We start from the raw sequence: 18,572 nt of genomic DNA on the forward strand, positions 1-18,572 counted from the left end.
GCGTGCGTATAAAGGATCCCAACCAGGCTGAAGGCAGTGGCGTGCTTTCGATGTCTCTGGCCTCTGCTGAACTGGGTCTGGGAGTCAGCGCCACCCAAGCCTTGAGCCCAAGACGGGACTTTGGAGTGAGAAGAGATCGGGTGACTAAACGAGGTGGGGTGACATCCTACAGGAAGAACAACAGCACAGAACAGAGACCTGGGTATCCAACAGGAATCGGGGCCACAGGCAGGCAGGAAAATCGAGTGCCCCCAGAACGCCCAGAGACGCGTCAGAGACGTTAGCTTGCCTCAGATAAAAGACCAGGTTTTCCAGGTGACTTTAATAAAATCCAAAATGACAAACTGATGACAGCACATTGAAGGATGGCGGGGGGGGAGGGTGGCGGGCCCAGGGTGATCTGGGAGTTATAGAAGGTCTCCAAGCTGTTGATTCTCATGTAGCTGGTGACACTCTCCTCCCTAGCTCTACCCTTTCATTCATTCATCCCTTCCGGGGCCACCCAGTACCTCCCTTTCCCACTGTGGTTGTAGCCAAAGGTCCAGGAGTCAGGCAGAGAATCTGGGGTGGGCGTGTGGTCGACCAGCACACTTAGGACCACACAGCACAAGTGGTCTTGCGGACAAACGGACACAACTGCCCCTTAGCCAGTCGCACCCGGATAGCACGATGTCCTAGGTAGCATTTGCTACACTCCAGATACGAAACCCCCAGAAGCGCTGGCTGCTTCACGCCTGTTTCCCCAGCCTACGAGGTGCCAGACAGACGCTCTCGCGTGACGCCGAAGATGGTCACCACGAGCCCAGACGTTCCCGTGCTTGGCTTACATTTTTCTGTCTGGTGTCTAGGAAATAGCGTCTCACAAACCAGCCCTCTCAAGGAGCTCATGTTGCTAAAGACCCAAAGGCAACGGTTTGAGGCGGCTGCGCTGGGAAGTAGCTTTGACTATACAAAAAAGAAAAAAAAAATCCACGGAAAGTACTTTTGACTCCTGAAGTTCCCAAACACCGGGACTTTAAAGGTTGTGCAACAATTACCTTGAGAGCCGTTTGAAAATATGGAGCCCCAGAGATTCTGGTTCCATATGTCTTGGGCGAGTTCCAACGTCAGCGTGAGTAGGATTCAGATGGGCAGCCAGAAACGAAGCTCGCTGACTCAGACCATGAAGTCCTGCCCTTGAGGCCACTGCGGTACAGATTACAGATCGGTGGGAAGTGGGCAAGGGTCTCTGATAACAAAGTTCCTGGGGAAGGAAGGGTTCTATAACCACCCGAACAATCTTCAGGCTTGTCATGAGGCAGGAGCTCGTGTTAATCTTTCAGGAAAGTGGGTGGCTAAGGTGGGTATTCCTAAGAGCCCGCCCGTTTGAGACACAAACATTTGTTCTCTTCCTTCCTTTAGGGTTTTTTTTTTTTTTTTTTTTTTTTTGATGTGTATTTCTCTTTGAGAGAGTGAGAGAGCATGCAAGTGAGAGGGAGAGGGATAAAGAGAGAGGGGGACAGGGGCGCCTGAGTGGTTCAGTTGGTTAGGGTCTGACTTGGGCTCAGGTCAAGATCTCACGGTTCGTGAGTTCGAGACAGCTCGGAGCCTGCTTCGGATTCTGTGTCTCCCTCTCTCTCTGTTCCTCCCCTGCTTGCAGTCTGTCTCTCTCTCTTTCTCAAAAATAAATAAACATTAAAAAAAAACCATTTTTTTAAGAAGGAGGGAAGGGACAGAGGATCTGCAGTGGGCTCCATGCTGACAGCACAGAGCCCAATGTGGGGCTTGAACTCACGAACCCGAGAGATCAAGACCTGAGCCCAAGTTGGATGCTCAGCCGACTGAGCCACCCAGGTGCCCCTATAGGGTTTTTACCGTAAGGAGAGCTGATCTGTGCACCGTATTCCCAGCCATTTAGGCGTTTGATTTTCATTAATTTTAATTAGGAAAATTAACAATGAAGGCTGCATCACAGGCAGGTTTATTTATATTTATTGTATACGAACCTTGCCAAAGCAGGCACCAGGCATTCGAAAGAAGACCTCAGATTTAAGGCCAAATTCCTTAATAAAGTAGGGATGGAGGAAAAAGTCTGTACGTTTTGTGTTTTGTCTAAAACTTTCAGGCCCCTCCCCCCTGCCCCCACAGCCTGGTTGTCACCGTGCTCAGATCCGAAGTTACCTAGCCTTGCGGCTGCTCAGCCCAGTTTAATTAACACCTGCCCTTTGGTCCCCAACATCCTTTTAAACTGACTGTTCTCTGCCCAGATAGACTTTTACACCTGTCTTAGCAATTCCGGGAAAGATGCTTTGAAGTGCCTTTTCAAAATCCCCTGTTAATGATCTGGTAATTATTGTGGTGACTTTTCAATGGGGTGTGGAGTGCTCAGTTAGCTGTGGCCCGGAGAATCCCAAGGCCCCGGGAAGGAAGACAGAGCAAGGGAGAGAGGGAAACAAATCCTGAGTCTGGGGCTGCCCCAACGTCACAGGGGTGGCCCTATATGGCCAGAGAAGGGGACCAGCCTGAGGTTGGCACAACCAGCCTGTTGGCAGATGAGACCTAAGTCCTGGGACCAGTCTGATTATAGAATGTGGGGCAACCACAGGAATGGCCCCCAAACCCCTTATACCACAGCAGGCAAAGCCAAGTCCCCGGGCTGATTCCAGGAGTCATATTCCCACATTGCCCTCCATGCCCTCCCAGTCAAGAGCCTCCCTTCCTTTCACAATCCACACCCATTTTGTTTTATTTTTCAGTGTGTATTTATTTTTGAGAGAGATAGCATGAGCGGAGCAGAGGATCCAAAGCAGCCTCTACACTGAGAGCAGAGAGCCCGAAGCAGGGCTCGAACTCACGAACTGTGAGATCATGGCCTGAGTCCAAGTCAGACGCCCAACCGACTGAGCCCCCCAGGCGCCCCCACAGCCGTGCTAAGCAGTCAGGGCTGCGTCCAGAGAGGCCGAGCCAGAACTGTTGGCGCTTTGATCCCTGTGCCTTCAGATCCACCACGTGCAGCCGCTGGGGCCGAATGAGGCCCAGCTGGGCAGGGCGCCCCCAACTTCTGGGTATGCCACCCCTCTCCACGCCTGTGCTCCCCAACATCCTGCTTCCACCTGTCAGAGTAAAAGGAGCACCCCAGGGGCCAAGACAGGGTGTTGGGTCTCTCACAGTCTGATCACCCTTCATGACCAAGGAGGCTGCAAAAAACCAAGGTGTCCTGGCTGGTCCAAGTACTCGCAGCATCTGAGCTGGCCCTCTGTCCCTACTGCAAAAAAGAAAACGAGTCTAATGGACCTAAGGACCCGTTTGCCCAGGGAATCTCACGGAGCAGAGGACATCTGGTACAGGCCCCTTGTTCTACCAAGGAGACACCATAGCACTCAGGAAGGTGCCTTCGTGTGCTCAAGATCAAAGCCTCATCAGTGGATACTAGAGCTGGGACTCGAACCAGGTCCTCTGAAGCTTCTTCCCCAGTCACTACCATAGCCTAAGGTCTTCATATTTGCATGTGTCCCCTCTCCTCACCCAACAGAAAGCAAGGGCCCTGGCAGCGGGAACAGCTAGGTCAACTGTGCCCTTGGCCATCTCTGACATGCCCTTGGCACAGTGGTACCCAATTACAGCTGCCAGGGTATTGACTGATCCTTGACCTGGCTTCTGGGACCCTGGGTCTCCAGCCCCTGCTGGCTCAACCCTGCCCCCAGTGTTGCTCCCAATGCTGCCACCCTCTCTGGTCCAGAAACCATGGGAGTTGTCCTGATCAGTTACTGGAAATCATCTTTGCAAGCCACAGGCCCCCATCTTTGGTTAAGCAAGCCCAGCTGATGGGTGGGCTGGGATCCCCTTCTCTGCTTCGCTGGAGAAACCAGGAAGCAGACGCCCCAGGCATAAACCGTTTTATGTAATGTTTTCTACCTCCAATAATGATATAATAATATATGACAAGATGGAGGAAAGACTGTTCACCAAAATTCCTCTCGGGGAGGATCTTCCGCATGTTCAGAAGAAACGGTCTAGTGTTTCTGAGTGTGGTCCCGGACCAGTGACGTCACCATCATCTGGAAATCACCTGAGACCTTGTTAGAGACGTGGATTGTCAGGTTCCCTCCTTCCTCCCCCACCCCGCTGAACAAGAAATGCTAGGATGGGGCCTTCCAGGAGATCCAGGCACAGTCAAGATCTGGGAAGCCATTTGTGGTTGTGGTATGGAAGCTGAGGGACGTGATCCGGTGGCAAAAACCAGGGCTCAACCACCTTATTAAGAGGAAGGGTCTGGGAGTGCCCGGGGTGGCTCAGTCAGTTAAGCATCTGACTTCAGCTCAGGTCATGATCTCACCATTTGCGGGTTCTGTGCTGACAGCTCAGAGCCTGGAGCCTGCTTCGCATTCTGTGTCTCCCTCCCTCTCTCTGCCCCTCCCCCACTCACGCTCTGTCTCTCAAAAATAAATAATAAACATTTTTTAACAAGAGTCTTTAAAAAAAAAAAAAAGAGGAAGGTTCTGGTTACCTGTATGGCTCTAGTCAGGGGGGTCCCAGGATGAACTGGGAGGGAGGAGCTGGGAAAGAACTGGATTGCTCTTCAGGACAGAAGGGAAGGGCTTTTGAGGTTCCCTGAGGACATCTAGAGGGGAGGAGAGTGAAGACAGTGAGGCTTGGTGCCTCATGGGAAAAGCCAAGAGTGAGACCCCCATACCAGGGAGTATATCGAGGGACTGTCCATGGACTCACAAGATCTATGCACTGTGATCTCCCCCAGAAGCTACACAGTGTTGGTAAAGGCCTTCTGAACAACCATAAGGGCTCAGGAGTTCCACACACCTTGAACGCCATGAGAGGTGCTCAGTTCAACATGGCGGTCTCAATGCCATGCTAAGCAGAAGACTCTTCGTAAAAAGAATTGCCATGGCTGCATACCCTTTCATAGTAGTCACCATTTCTGCATTTCCATAACCATCCCTTATTTGGGGGCATTTGGTTGGTTTCCAATTTTCCACTCTCATTAACAACAAAAGCAAACAAATGGGCTGAGCCATGGTTGGCTAGGGTGGACAGGGTTGGGAAAAGAGGCCCAGCTCCAGAGTAGCACTGGGGTCTTCCGTGGAGAGGTTCACAGCCCACATCGCCAAAGTGCAAAGCGCAGAGGAAACCCAGGCGCAACCAAGATGGAGGCTGCTACCCAGGGGGCCAGCCTGGGTGGTGAGGACGGAGCACGGCCAGCTCGGGGTGGTCCTGGAGCCGCCCAGCTTCAAGCAGGTAGTGGCAGGGGGATTCTGATACCGTGTGAGGGTCTGGCCAGCAGCCCAGGTACCAGGAAGCATGACCCAACGGCCCCGATGGCCTTACTTGGACCATGGGCGCCAAGTTCTTGCCTATTCCCACGGACTTCTTCAGGACTCAAGGCTGGAGCAGGTCCAGACTGGGCTTCCAGCTCACACCCAGGTCTCGCGGGGCCTGACCCAGGTCCTAGGCAGAGCTGGAAGGAGCAGGGCTTAATTGCATCAGAACAGAAGCCTGCCGAGCCTGCCGACGTTCTTAGCCCCCGCAATCAATCTTCCACCCTGTAAATAGAGTTAGAAGTGCGACTCTAGCAATTACCAAGCCCATCATTTTCCTCTTCTTCTCTAAGTAAATTAGAAAGGCTCTCTGCTCCCACTTTGCAACGGGCCCTCATTTGTAAAGTGCGGCTCTAAAAGCATTGCTGAGGGCTGTCCTTCCAGAAAAAGGTGTCATGCCTGATGCCCAGTAGGCCACAAGGCTTGGCTTCCAGCCCTGGTTTTGCGGCCAATCGGTGTGTGATCTTTGGCCAGGCCAGCACCCCACTCTGGGCCTCGGTTTTCCCATCTATGAAGGTTTTGGACTAGGTGGCCTCCAGGATGCCTTCCTGTCCTCGTGGTCACTGGATTACAGCTGTGCTTCATTGCCGGGGACGGTCCACGTAACCAGAAGCTTAGCTTCTTCTCAGTCTGGACCTGACCCTCCCCCGTCACACACAGTGTGACCCTACAGGTGCAGGCGTACAATTCTCACAGTAGCGTAAGAACAGAGGAGGAGCCAAAGCAAAAGTGCTGACCACACTCACTGCACACTCACCCTGCGCAGGCCCTGATCTGATCATTCTACAACGATGACCACATTTAACCCGCACCAGAGAACAAATATGAGGCCCATTTCACAGGCAAGAAAACTGAGACACAGCAATGTCGAGGAGTGTGTCCAAGCCAGGTCTGCCCGGCTCCAAAAGCCACGTTCACAGCCACAAGGTTCTCAAATAGAAAATCTAGACACCTCAGTAGAAAACGAACGGATAGGGGCGCCTGGGTGGCTCGGTCGGTTAAGTGTTGGACTCTTGGTTTCGGCTCACAGTTCGTGGGATCGAGCCCTGCGTCAGGCTCCACACTGGCAGTGGGGAGCCTGCTTGAGATTCTCTCTCTCTCTCTCTCTCTCTCTCTCTCTGCCCCTCCCCCGCTTGCCCTTTCTCTCTCAAAATAAATAAATTTTTAAAAACTAAATACAAAGAATGAATAGAGCAGGAGGAGAAGCCACCTCAACGCAAAGGGAATGCCAGGCAAGACCTCTGCATGACCGAGTGTGCCCAGGCAAATGACAGATGTCCCCAAGCACGTGTGGGCCAGAAGATCCGTGGGAAGGGTGCGGTTAGAAGGCATGAAAGTCTGATAAATGTGTTCCACTGTGCCTGGCTCTCTCAAAATGGGCTCTTGCTTCCCCCAGCTCCTCCCTACCTCTAGAAATGGAACGTTAATTACTCTACTTGAAGTGAGTGTTTGGCAGTGTTTAGAAGCACGACGTAATCCCAGATGACACCCGCTAGTGGCCGATGACCCAGCTCAGTCCCCCAGGCTTTCCCTACTGAAACCCTCAGAATTCACGACTATCAGTGCTAAGTGACATCCCAACTTTTTAGAAGATGGATAAGAGAACCACAAAATGTCACTTGCCTTAAGCATTGTCTTCTCCCCGCAAAATTATTTTTATTACCAAAAAATGTTTTCTAGGGACAGAGAGCATCAGTTAGGTTCCTGTGACAGATACCGATCCCGGAAGCTGGGTGTTTTCATGGAAACTACTCCGTCGTTGCCCTCAGTGTGGGTTAGTCTGTATCCCTTGTCTTTTCCATCTTTCTCTTAAATACGTCCCTGAGTCATTCATAAATACACTATTTAAGAATCCATCGATGTCAAACCCAAAGGCTCCCAGGTAATCTCAGGAGCCCCAGGCTGGGCGTCTGCCCAGCTAAGTGGTCCCTGCCGAAGCCCGGGTTCCCGGCCAGCGCTCACCGAGCCCTTGGGTGCGCTCGCCGAGTCCTTGCTCCCTACCGGGCACCCTGGAGATAATGGATTTGGAGAACCATAATCCAGGGCTTCGTCATTAGGGATGCACCAGACTGGGGGGACATCCTCCAGCATCTCAGTGTAGGTGGGATATATGAGCCGGGAGTGAATGCAGGGTAGATGCACTTGGAAGGCTGAAGAGATGTAGATGGGCCAGCCTTTGCCAGCGGCCCAGCCACCCTGCACCTGCTTCCCCATCAGTAAAACACAACGATGCCCTCCAACTCCCGAGGTCGCTGGTGACGGCAGAGGCCACGGAGCAGGGCTGTGATGATGAACAAGGGGCGCCTGGCTGGCTCAGTGGGTAGAGCCTGTGACACTTGATCTTGGGGTCAAGCCCCAAGTTCAAGCCCCATGTTGGGTGCATAGTTTACTTAAAAAAAAAAAAAAAAAAAAAAAAAGAACGAGACGGTCGAAGTTTGAATCTTGTTCCACCACTGTGTGACTCTGTCCAAGTGACTTAATCCCTTGGAGGCTCAGTTTACCTCATCTGGAAAATGGCCATGGCAATGTCTTCCTCGGGGGACTGTGGTGAGGATGCATTTCAAGCATTTGACACGGTGCCTGGCACTCAACAAGTGTCTGTTAAGGGACAATCGTCATCTGGTGAAGGTGCCAATGCGAGGCCAAGCCCAGAAGAGGTGCTCACTCAGCAGGCACATCTTTCCCCTTGGAATCCTTCTACACACGTACCACTTGGGCACTGTTTTCCTCCTCCCGGTGGCTCTTAGACTCTTCATCTTTTTATAACAGCAGAGGCTTCTTCTTTCCTCAAAAAGTCTTCGCTGGAATCTCCCCAGAAACCCAGAATGATGCTCAGGTCCCTGGATAGAAAAGAGATACCAGCAGTGGCCCTGCCCACCATGCACGGAGGGTGCCCACAAGCAAACAACAAATGCATGAGACAGAGTTAAGTCCAACCAACAGCCTGAAGCGGGCTACGGCAGCCGTGTCCCGGGGCCGCCTATGATTAATTGCCAAATGAATTGTGCGGGCTATAATTGCTGCCGGGGCTATGCGGACATAAATCTCCCTTCCGACCACAGCGATCAGGAAGAATAAATGCCCACACCCTGAAGGTCTGGCTCAGGTGCCCAGAAAGATGACGGAGCTGCACGGAAGCAGAGGGCACAGGATGGTCAGGATCTTATCAGCGAACACCAGGGGGTGGGGGGGCTTCCGGGGCTCCCCCAGGGGGCCCACGACAGAGGCCCGCTCTTCAGCTGCCCCTGTGACCAGTCCTCGAGTTTCCCATCCGAGGAATGGGATTTCTCAGGGAGGCAGGCGTGGAAAATATCCTCCCACCACTCGCTGAGTGCCCCCCCCCCCCAACACACACCAACAAAGTAGCGAGGCCTTCCCCAGTGACTCTGATGTGGCTGAGCCGCTGGTTTCTGAGCCTGTCTCTTCTCTGTCCTGTTTTTACGACGCTTTTGTGGCTCTTGCTTATTTCTCAGTCTACAGTGTGTGGGAATAATATCTTAATTCCACCCGCATAATAGGGGAGGACTAACGAATCACTGTACCTGCAACACTCTGAGGTCGTTGGATAAAAGGAATTCAAATAACCCAAAGAGATCTTTTTGTTAGGTCTTACTTCATAGGCGGTACGAGGAAAAATTAGCTAATACCGGGGAGGGGCAGAGGAAACGAAGAGAATGAAATTACCGTGCCGCATTACTAATTATTTTCTTTGAAGTCCTCGGTGACTGTTTTCTACCAATACGGTCCGTGTGGAAAAACTTGCTCTCGGTATTTTATGAACAAAACAGAGGATGGCTGAAAGTCTTCCGTTTGTTTTCTATAAATTACAGGACCTGGGGGGATGGAAGGAGGCTCATTTGCCTTTCTTCCTTACATCGATAGAAGGAAGGTCTGGGTCCATCTGGAACGTTCCTAGTAATTTGGCTTGCACCAGCTCGTGCCCCTCCTCGGTGCAGCTGGGCGGCCAGGGTTCATGAGATCAGTTTAGCCCTCCACGCCAGACTCTGCCCGGCCAGGTGGTCCCCCGGTGGGGCCCGGTTCCACAGCCAGCCCTGGGCAGGGCCTGGTGGGCGGCCTCCCGCCCGCAGGCTGGTAGGGAAACACCAGTCTTGTTGCTGGGGAACCGGTGTGGCTCTGTCCCTCTCAACTCCCTAGACCGCCACCCACATCCCACCTGCTGGACGGGCAGCCTTTGGAATTCACTCATTCACCAACTATCACCGAACCTCTTACTGTTCCCCCGAACAAAACCGACAAAGCCCTGCTTTTGGGGGGGGGGGTAGACATTCCAATAAAGAGACGTTAAACCGAGAAGAGTATGTCAGCTGGCGGTGAGTACTAGGAAGACGCGGAACAGTGCACAGGGAGTGGTGACGGGGACAGTGGCAATGGTGCTGTTTTACAGGAGCCGTCGAGAAGGGCCTCGCCGAGGAACCTCCATCGCAGCAGAGAGCCGAGGGAAACAGGGAGCCGGCAAAGGCAGTGTCACAAAGAACAGCCGCCCAGGCAGAGGGAAGAGCAGGGGCAAAGACCTTGAGTTTGCACGTCCCAGTAACAGCAAGGAAGCCAGTGCGCCTGGAACAGAGCCGGTGAGGGGCACGGAAAGGGGTAGGAGATGGATTGGAGAGCAGGCCGGGAACCACACGGCATATGAGCAGGTCTCTGCCTATAGCTCAGGCAGCGCTCTTAACCCACCAGCTCACTCCGTCAGCAACGGGGTGTTGCGCACCCTGTGTCCCTGGCTGGCCCTCGGGGTCCCTGCCAGGCTGAAGGAAGAGAGCAAAACAGTAACAGTTGCAAAAGGGGGTGAGGCTTTAATACAATTTTCTCTCTTTTTTTAAATGTTTATTTGCTTATGGGGTGCCTGGGTGGCTCGGTCGGTTAAGTGTCCGACTTCGGTTCAGGTCATGATCTCACAGTCCGTGAGTTTGAGCCCCGCATCGGGCTCTGGGCTGACAGCTCAGAGCCTGGAGCCTGTTTCAGATTCTGTGTCTCCCTCTCTCTCTGCCCCTCCCCTGTTCATGCTCTGTCTCTCTCTGTCTCAAAAATAAATAAACGTGAAAAAAAAAATTAAATGTTTATTTGCTTAGAGAGAGAGAGAGAGAGAGAGAGCACGCACGCACAGGGGATGGGCAGAAAGAAGGAGAGAGAGAATCCCAGGCAGGATCCTCGATAACAGTGCAGAGTCCAACATGGGGCGCAATCCCATGAACCCAGAGATCATGACCTGAGCCGAAATCAAGAGTCAGACACTTAACCCACTGAGCCATTCAGGCACGCCTATAATTCTCTCTCTTTTTTTTTTTTTTCAGAAGTAATTGTTGCACGTTTTAGGGAGTATGCAAAACGCAGAAAAGAATAACTATGGGGCACCTGGGTGGCTCATGGCTCAGTCAGTTACGCATCCGACTTTGGCTCAGGTCATGATCTCGTGGTTATGGGTTCAAGCCTTGCATGGGGCTCTGTGCTGACAGCTCAGGGCCTGGATCCTGCTTTGGATTCTGTGTCTCCCTCTCTCTCTGCCCCTCCCCTACTTGTGCTCTGTCTCTCTTTCTCTCTCTCAAAATAAATAAACACTTAGAAGGAGGAGGAGGAGGAGAAGGAGGAGGAGGAGGAGGAGAATTATGCACATACAGAAAAGTAGAGACCAGGTAGCTCGGGTTCTCATTGTTTCCTCTGCTGATTCCCAACCTTTATACAATGCAGTTGTAATGCAATATACTAAATATGTTTATAACATATGATACAATATGTTATATGTTTTTAAATATGTAACTCTTTTATTATTCTGTAAAGGCAACAAAACATACAGATGACATTTTCCCTTATTTAATGCCACAAAGTCATATTATTGTTTATATACGTTATATACCCATATTATCACAAATGGTACAAAGTCATATTATCTCATATATAAATACTATATAGCTGATCATGAATTAGGTGTGTAAGCCAAACAATGTATTCCTCTGTTAAGTAAAAAAAAAATACACACAGAGGTGCCTGGGTGGCTCAGTCAGTTAAGAGTCTGCCTTCAGCCATGAGTTCGAGCCCCACATCAGGCTCTGTGCTGATGGCTCAGAGCCTGGAGCCTGCTTCAAATTCTGTGTCTCCCTCTCTCTCTGCCCCTCCCCTGCTCACACTCTGTCTCTCTCTCTCAAGAATAAAAAACATTATATATAATGTATATACATATACATTATATACAATATATATGTGTGTGTGTGTGTGTATATATATATATATATTATATATATATATATAATGATCATAGCAGGATGTTGTAAACTTGAACTGAAGGACTGGGGGAAGGAAATCACTGTGTGTATAAGACAGCACTTTGGACTTGGTTTCCAAAATAATTTTCACCCCCTTAGAAAACATAAATATCCAAAGACAGAATCCTCACAGAAATCAAGAACAAATCAATTTGAGCTAATTTCAAATACAAGAAAGAGTGTGGCACGGAATACAAGCCGTGAATATAAGCACAGACTATCTGCCATATTGTAGGCAGGTTATAACATATTCGCATACGTTTATAAAACACGCATCTGACAAAAAGAAACTCAACTGACAATTTTTCTCAAAATAAAAGAGGTTTGCACCAGATCCTCTAACTCACCTACAGACTTTGGAACCCAACCTCCACAAGGTGACATGGCACTAATTCTGAGCCTCTGCCTACCCTGTGAGGTCCTCTTCTCATTGCTGGTAACACAGCAGTCAACAGGACAGAAACTAACTTCACTGTTTGCCTTTTCTTCCCCAATTCCAACTGTCCAAAAAGAAGGCAGATCAGGGGCGCCTGGGTGGCGCAGTCGGTTAAGCGTCCGACTTCAGCCAGGTCATGATCTTGCGGTCCGTGAGTTCGAGCCCCGCGTCAGGCTCTGGGCTGATAGCTCAGAGCCTGGAGCCTGTTTCCGATTCTGTGTCTCCCTCTCTCTCTGCCCCTCCCCCGTTCATGCTCTGTCTCTCTGTCCCAAAAATAAATAAAAAACGTTGAAAAAAAATTCTTTTTCAAGAAGAAGGCAGATCAATCTAGAGTTTCAGTCCCTCTGAGGGAGGGTGAGTGTCGGACCTCTGTGGCATGTGCTGGAAACAAGGCCAGGAGGCCGGTGGCCAGAACAAGGGGCTAGGGTGATATGACTTTGCAGCAAACTGCTTGCCCGCCCCGCCCCCCCAAGCAGATCTTTGTCTTCTCCCTCTGCTGCTGCCTTCTCTGCTGCACAGACAAAACCAGGGAGACCCCACCTCTGGCCGAAACCCTAGAGAGCGTCACCCACTATTGTACACAGTGGCCAAGCTTAGAACGCACCCCTTGAAGACTGGGCCTCTCTCGGCCTTCACATCACCTGACGTTCTGGGGCTGTTCCCAGGCCCCCCCTTGCTCAGTCCCCCAAAGGCAGTCAAAAGAGTTCCTGACGTGCAAGGCCTTTAAAGGAAGAGTAATTTTTAATAGAAGCATGAAAATGCACATCATTCTCTCTGGGAGCATCACTTCCCAGCAGAAAAGCGATGAGGGCTTAAACAAAAGGGGAGTCCTAGTCCCTCGGGGAAATGTATCATTTCTATAGAAACCAAGGACCCTTCCAGACAGCCAGTTCTGACAGGACTAATAGTAAGGACATCACAGCAGCCACCACTGGACACGGAAGCACTTCTGTGGACAGACAGATGGACACTGGGTTGGGTGCATTTATCCTAGCATCCCTGCTGAGCAGGTACCACTGACCTCACTGTTCAGATGGGGAAACCAAGGCCACGTCAGAATAATGACTTGCCCAGCTGGAAAGAGGCCAGGTAGGTTCAGGTATTTTGAGGCTGTTTTTACATCTTTCTCAACCTGCTTTTACTCGTTGTTAGAAATAATGCTCAGCTTCCAGAAATGTCATCAGCCATGACGCCTAGCAATATAGTTCCGTTCAGGAAACTCACCTCAGTGAGGCCCACTTTGCTGACTGCTTCCTGCCGGTGGGTCCCTCCACGGCTTCCAGCCTCAGAAATAGCTGGAGCTCAGGGAGCACGATGGCTTTAAACCACAGGTCATTCTCTTGGAGGGCATCAGTGATTTTCCTGCCAAGTGTAAGAGGCCAAATTAACTAGGAAAGCGTTCTTAAAATATAACTGGTTGTGGCTCCTTATTCTTGACAGGCCTCTCCCAACCTACTGTCTATCCTAAAAGGGATGAACTGTCCCTTGACACGGATTGTACAGACAAATGCCCCTCTGCCGTCCAGGTGGGGGCCCTGCACGGGAGCAGCGGCTTCCTGGGAGTGAAACACCCCTTCGCGACCCCTCCCTCGGAGCCGCAGGGCCGCGAGGCTCACACTGCCGCCAGCCCATCCCCACCCAAAACTCGTATGGAGTTCCTGGCGTTTTCCTCCGGGTTCTGCCTGCCTTCAGAATACCAAGTGGGTCTAACGTGTCCGAGGCGTATCAAAAAAGAAACTCTGCAGATTTGAGATTGATTTTAAGAGACATCGTGGAAAGGCAGAAAGCCTAGTGGCCCGGAGTCCTGTTCCTGGCTTGTGGGGTGGCCTGGGAGGTGAGGGGGGGGGGGGGGGGGGGGGCGTCTCTCGGCCTCAGTTTCCCCTTCTGTAAAACAAGAGGGGTCCAGGTGAGCACTCGCAGGCTCAGCCCTCGGCGTGACCAGGGGATGCGAGGACGCAGTTGTCCCACGGCGCCTCCTCCGCCCGGAGTCGCACGCGTGGGCAAGCTCCCCGCCCCGCGGCCGGGCTCACCGTCCCCGCCCCCTTCCCCACCCCCGCCCCGCGCGGCTCCCGCAACCCTCCGCTCCGCCCCGGGCCGGGCCGCGCGCAGGTGGCAGAGTCCCAGGCCGACACCCCGCGCGCGTCCCGCCCGGCCCGGCGCGTGGAACCCCGCCCTCCCCCGAGTCTCGCAGCCGGGCGGGCGGAGGGCGGGGCGGGGCGGGGCGGGGCGCGCGGGAGGCGGAGCCGAGCCGGGGAATCCTGCTCCGGGCGAGCGCCGGGCCCTGCAGAGCAGCCCGGCCGTCCGAGGGCCCCCGCGTCGGGGGCGGCGGGGAACCCCAGACGCAGCCGGGCCGGGGAGGGATCCCCGTGCCGAGCGAGCCGCCGCCGCCGCCGCCGCCTCCTCCGCGCCGCCCCCGCGGGCTGCCGGGTGCCGGGCGCGCCCCCACTCCGCCCGGCCGCCAGCTCCCGCGGTCCCGCGGTCCCGCCGTCCGCTCGCCGGCCAGTCGTCCGTGCGCCATGCAGCCGCCGCCCGCCCCGCGCGCGTAGGCGCCCGCCGCAGGCCATGCTGCTCCCGCTCGCCGCGCTGCTGGCCGCCGCCTGCCCACTGCCGCCCGCCCGCGGCGGGGCCGCGGACGCGCCGGGCCTCGGTGGGGCGCCCCCCAACGCCTCCGTCAACGCGTCGTCCGCGGGCGAGCCCGCCGCCCCGCGGCTGCTGGCCTCCGCGGCGCCCGGGCCCCCCGAGCGCCCGGGCCCGGAGGAGGCGGCGGCGGCGGCGGCGCCGTGCAACATCAGCGTGCAGCGGCAGATGCTGAGCTCGCTGCTCGTGCGCTGGGGCCGCCCGCGGGGCTTCCAGTGCGACCTGCTGCTCTTCTCCACCAACGCGCACGGCCGCGCCTTCTTCGCCGCCGCCTTCCACCGCGTCGGGCCGCCGCTGCTCATCGAGCACCTGGGGCTGGCGGCCGGCGGCGCGCAGCAGGACCTGCGCCTGTGCGTGGGCTGCGGCTGGGTGCGCGGCCGCCGCCCCGGCCGCCTCCGGCCCGCCGCCGCCGCCGCCGGGGCGCCCACCGCGCTGCCCGCCTACCCCGCGGCCGAGCCCCCCGGGCCGCTGTGGCTGCAGGGCGAGCCGCTGCACTTCTGCTGCCTGGACTTCAGCCTGGAGGAGCTGCAGGGCGAGCCGGGCTGGCGGCTGAACCGCAAGCCCATCGAGTCCACGCTGGTGGCCTGCTTCATGACCCTGGTCATCGTCGTGTGGAGCGTGGCCGCCCTCATCTGGCCGGTGCCCATCATCGCCGGCTTCCTGCCCAACGGCATGGAGCAGCGCCGGACCACCGCCAGCGCCGCCGCCGCGGCCGCCGCCGCCCCCGCCGCCGTGCCCGCGGGGACCACCGCCGCCGCCGCCGCCGCCGCCGCCGCCGCCGCCGCCGCCGCCGCGGCCGTCACCTCGGGGGCGGCGGCCAAGTGACCCGCCCGGCTCCTCCCCGCGCCCGCCCTGTGTCCGCGCTCTCGGGTGCCTTTCCCGCCGGGAGGCTCGGCCGGTGTGCTTCGTGCTGTCGTGACCGTTAGTTCTTCTTCCGGGGAGGGGGCCGCCGGAGGGGGCCCAGCGGGGTGGCCCAGCGGGACGCGGGCGGCGCTTCTGGTTCCCAGGGGGCAGCTGCAAGGTGGGAGCCGCGCAGCTCGGAAGACGGAGGAGGGAAATGGGGCCCTTTCCCCTCGGTTGCATCCCCCTGCCCTCCCTCCCCGCACCCACGTGCCCTATATTCATGGCAGAAAATGACCAAATCCTGTGTATTTGTTTTATATATTTAATAACTGTTTTAAATGAAAGTTTTAGTAAAAAAACAAAACAAAACAAAATCAAATTGCTATTGCTGTAGGAAGAGAAGCTCTTTGTATCCAAACCTAGTATTTGAAGTTTCTTGTTTTTTTTTTTTAATTTATTTAAAGGTGGGGGAGGGGGGAGGCATGGGAAGGATTTCACACCCACATATTGTTACCGCTGAAAATGAACTTTATGAACCTTTTCCAAGTCGATCTATCCAGTGACGTGGCCTGGTGGGCGTTTCTTGTACTTCTGTGGTTTTTTTTTGGCTTTTAATACAGACATTTTCCTCCAGAGATGCGTATGTAGCTTTTTTCTTCATTTGATTTAGGAAGAGGAATCCAAGAATTACAAGATGTTGCCCTGAAATGTGAGGGAGGGACTCTCCAAAGTCAGAGAGGGGCTCCTGCTGCCTGGCTGGCCCGGCTGGGAGAGGGGGGAGATGGAAACTAACCGTGTTACTTACCCTAAGGGCAATTTCACCTTCTACCCCAGCTGCCCGCCAACACCCACCCCCACCCCACCCCTCGGCCTCATTGACGTTTGTCATGGTGGCACACAGGGTTTTCTGTCATTTGCCTTTTTGTCCCCTGCCTCACCATCTGCGAAACACCCAGTAAAATACCAAAATGGTAAAATCAATCATTCCCCTGAACCAGGTATCTATCCTTCATGGAAATGACTCACTTTAAAAAGCAAGAAGCAGGTAGATATACTTTTCGTATGTGTAAACCTTAGCATATGAGCACATTCCAAAACCGAGTTTGCAAACCTGAGGCTTTATGTTGGCATTAATAAGATTTTTTTTCCCCCTAAGGTAAGCTCGGTGACTGCTGGACAGTGGTTTCAGATCCTTCCCAGTTTTCAGAAGCAGAATAAATGAAAAGTCCTTAAAGTGGCCTGACGCAAAAACCATTTTAAAAGCCTTTAAAAAAAGATTTCAAAAGCTACTTTCCCTTGCTCTCCTTTCTCCCCATTTTTGAGTGAATACCTTGTACTGGTCTAGAGCTGTAGTTCTCAAAGTGGGGTCTCTGGACCAGCATCATGAGTATCACCTGGGAACTTGTCAGAGATTTAAATCGGGGCTCCATCCAGGACCGACGGAATCAGAAACTCTGGGTGGGGCCCAGCAATCCGTGTTTTAACAAGCACTCCCAAGGGGTCCTGATGTCTTTCGAGTTTGAGAATTGCTGTATGCTAGTGGAAGGGAACCTTCGAAAGATGTAGCCTCCTTTAATCTTGAGATGTATCTATTATATCCAAGAAATGAGACCCCCCCCCCTTTTCCACAGGAATCTGAAGGAGAGGATCCAGGGCTATCTCTTGCCGAGGCCAGCCACGAGAGAAGGGGGTGAGGGTGACGGCCTTCCCCTACTCCAGATCCAGATGTTGAAGTTCAATGTAATGCAAACCCATTAGCCTCACAAGTCACTGCAGATGTTCTTATGCCCCAAAGCCAAGGGGGTATGCGAGTTGCCCTCTTTTTTCAGCCCTGGGGTATCTAACAGGAGAAAACCAGTAACTGCTAACCTTGGTCAGTTTTCATATAATCACGGTGTTTGTAATTCTCGAAGTCACATTAAGGATTCCTGGCAACATACACACACGCGCACACACACACACACACACACACACACACACACACATGCTCTTTCTCTCTCTCTCTCCCTGCTTTTTCCCAAGATGGAAACTAAGGGTCAAAGAGGTTCAGCATTTTGCCTTCAATCACAACTACATGATTGTGGAGGCAGACCTGAGACTAAACCTTCAGTTAAGCGTCCAGCCCTTGATTTCGGCTTAGGTCATGATGTCACAATTTCGTGAGTTTGAGCCCCGCATCAGGCTCCGCGATGACAGCACGGAGCCTGCTTGGGACCCTCTGTCTCCCTCCCTCTCTGCCCCTCCTCCACTCACACTGTCTATGTCTCTCTCCAAATAAATAAAAACACGTAAAAGCTATGCATATATGTGTATAATATATGCACACACTCTATATACATACATGCATACATACATAGGATGGGCCCTAATGAATACTTTCTTAGGGCAGGGCTGGCATATTGATATCTATTGCTGCAACAGTAGACCTTCCTAAAGGAAGGTCTGGCAATAGCAATTCTGGCAATTTCCAGAATTGCCCATAGAGCCTGCACGTGCATGTAGACATACGTGTATATTATGCATGTATAAAACTGATGGACTGGGGGCGCCTGGGTGGCTCAGTCGGTTGAGCGTCCGAGGTCCGTCACTGCTGGGCCCCTGCGGTTTTCTCCAAAGCCAAGGGCTCCCCTAACAGCAGACGCCTTACCGTCCTCAGCCTCCTGCTCCTTTATCTGCCTCCTGAGAAGCACCTTCTTCTCTCACCCCCTCTTCCAGCTATCAGCCGAGTCCCGGGGTCCCCACGCAGGTGCTGACACTCGGGGATTTCTGCCACACCCAGGACAGGACAGGGTCTGAGCGCGTTCTGAGGAAGGTGGGGATGCCCTGTGGTCCTCTGAGGACTGGTCACATGCCTGCTGCTCCCCCAGGACAATTCAAGGCCTCTCCTGGCTGCGCCCTGAGCATTTTCCTGGTGTTCTCACTGCCTGAGTATTCCCAGAACTATCTCCTAAAGTCCTTGGCTGAGCTTCTGTGCCGCTGAGGACACGCGGTCGGTTACGCGTCCAACTCTTGATTATTTCGGCCCAGGTCACGATTTCACAGATCATGAGATCGCTCCCCGCGTCG

General features: G+C 53.6%; 1 protein-coding gene and 1 long non-coding RNA gene across 2 annotated transcripts; one reads left to right on the forward strand and one right to left on the reverse strand.

Moving 5' to 3' along the window:
- Positions 1-296: 296 nt before the first annotated feature.
- Positions 297-14,075, reverse strand: LOC113593537 (uncharacterized). The gene is made up of 3 exons (XR_008297174.1): positions 13,251-14,075; positions 1,038-1,185; positions 297-945 (listed from the first exon to the last, which is right to left on the reverse strand). It is a non-coding gene; the product is annotated as an uncharacterized LOC113593537 (long non-coding RNA).
- Positions 14,076-14,157: 82 nt separating this feature from the next.
- Positions 14,158-16,141, forward strand: TMEM158 (transmembrane protein 158). Its single transcript, XM_053217762.1, has one exon. It carries the CDS (start codon positions 14,589-14,591, stop codon positions 15,486-15,488), a length of 900 nt encoding a protein of 299 aa, XP_053073737.1. The 5' UTR covers positions 14,158-14,588; the 3' UTR covers positions 15,489-16,141.
- The last annotated feature ends 2,431 nt before the right edge of the window (positions 16,142-18,572 follow it).

The sequence above is a fragment of the Acinonyx jubatus genome, chromosome A2 (assembly GCF_027475565.1).
Source record: "Acinonyx jubatus isolate Ajub_Pintada_27869175 chromosome A2, VMU_Ajub_asm_v1.0, whole genome shotgun sequence".
In the NCBI taxonomy this organism is placed as follows: Eukaryota; Metazoa; Chordata; class Mammalia; order Carnivora; family Felidae; genus Acinonyx; species Acinonyx jubatus.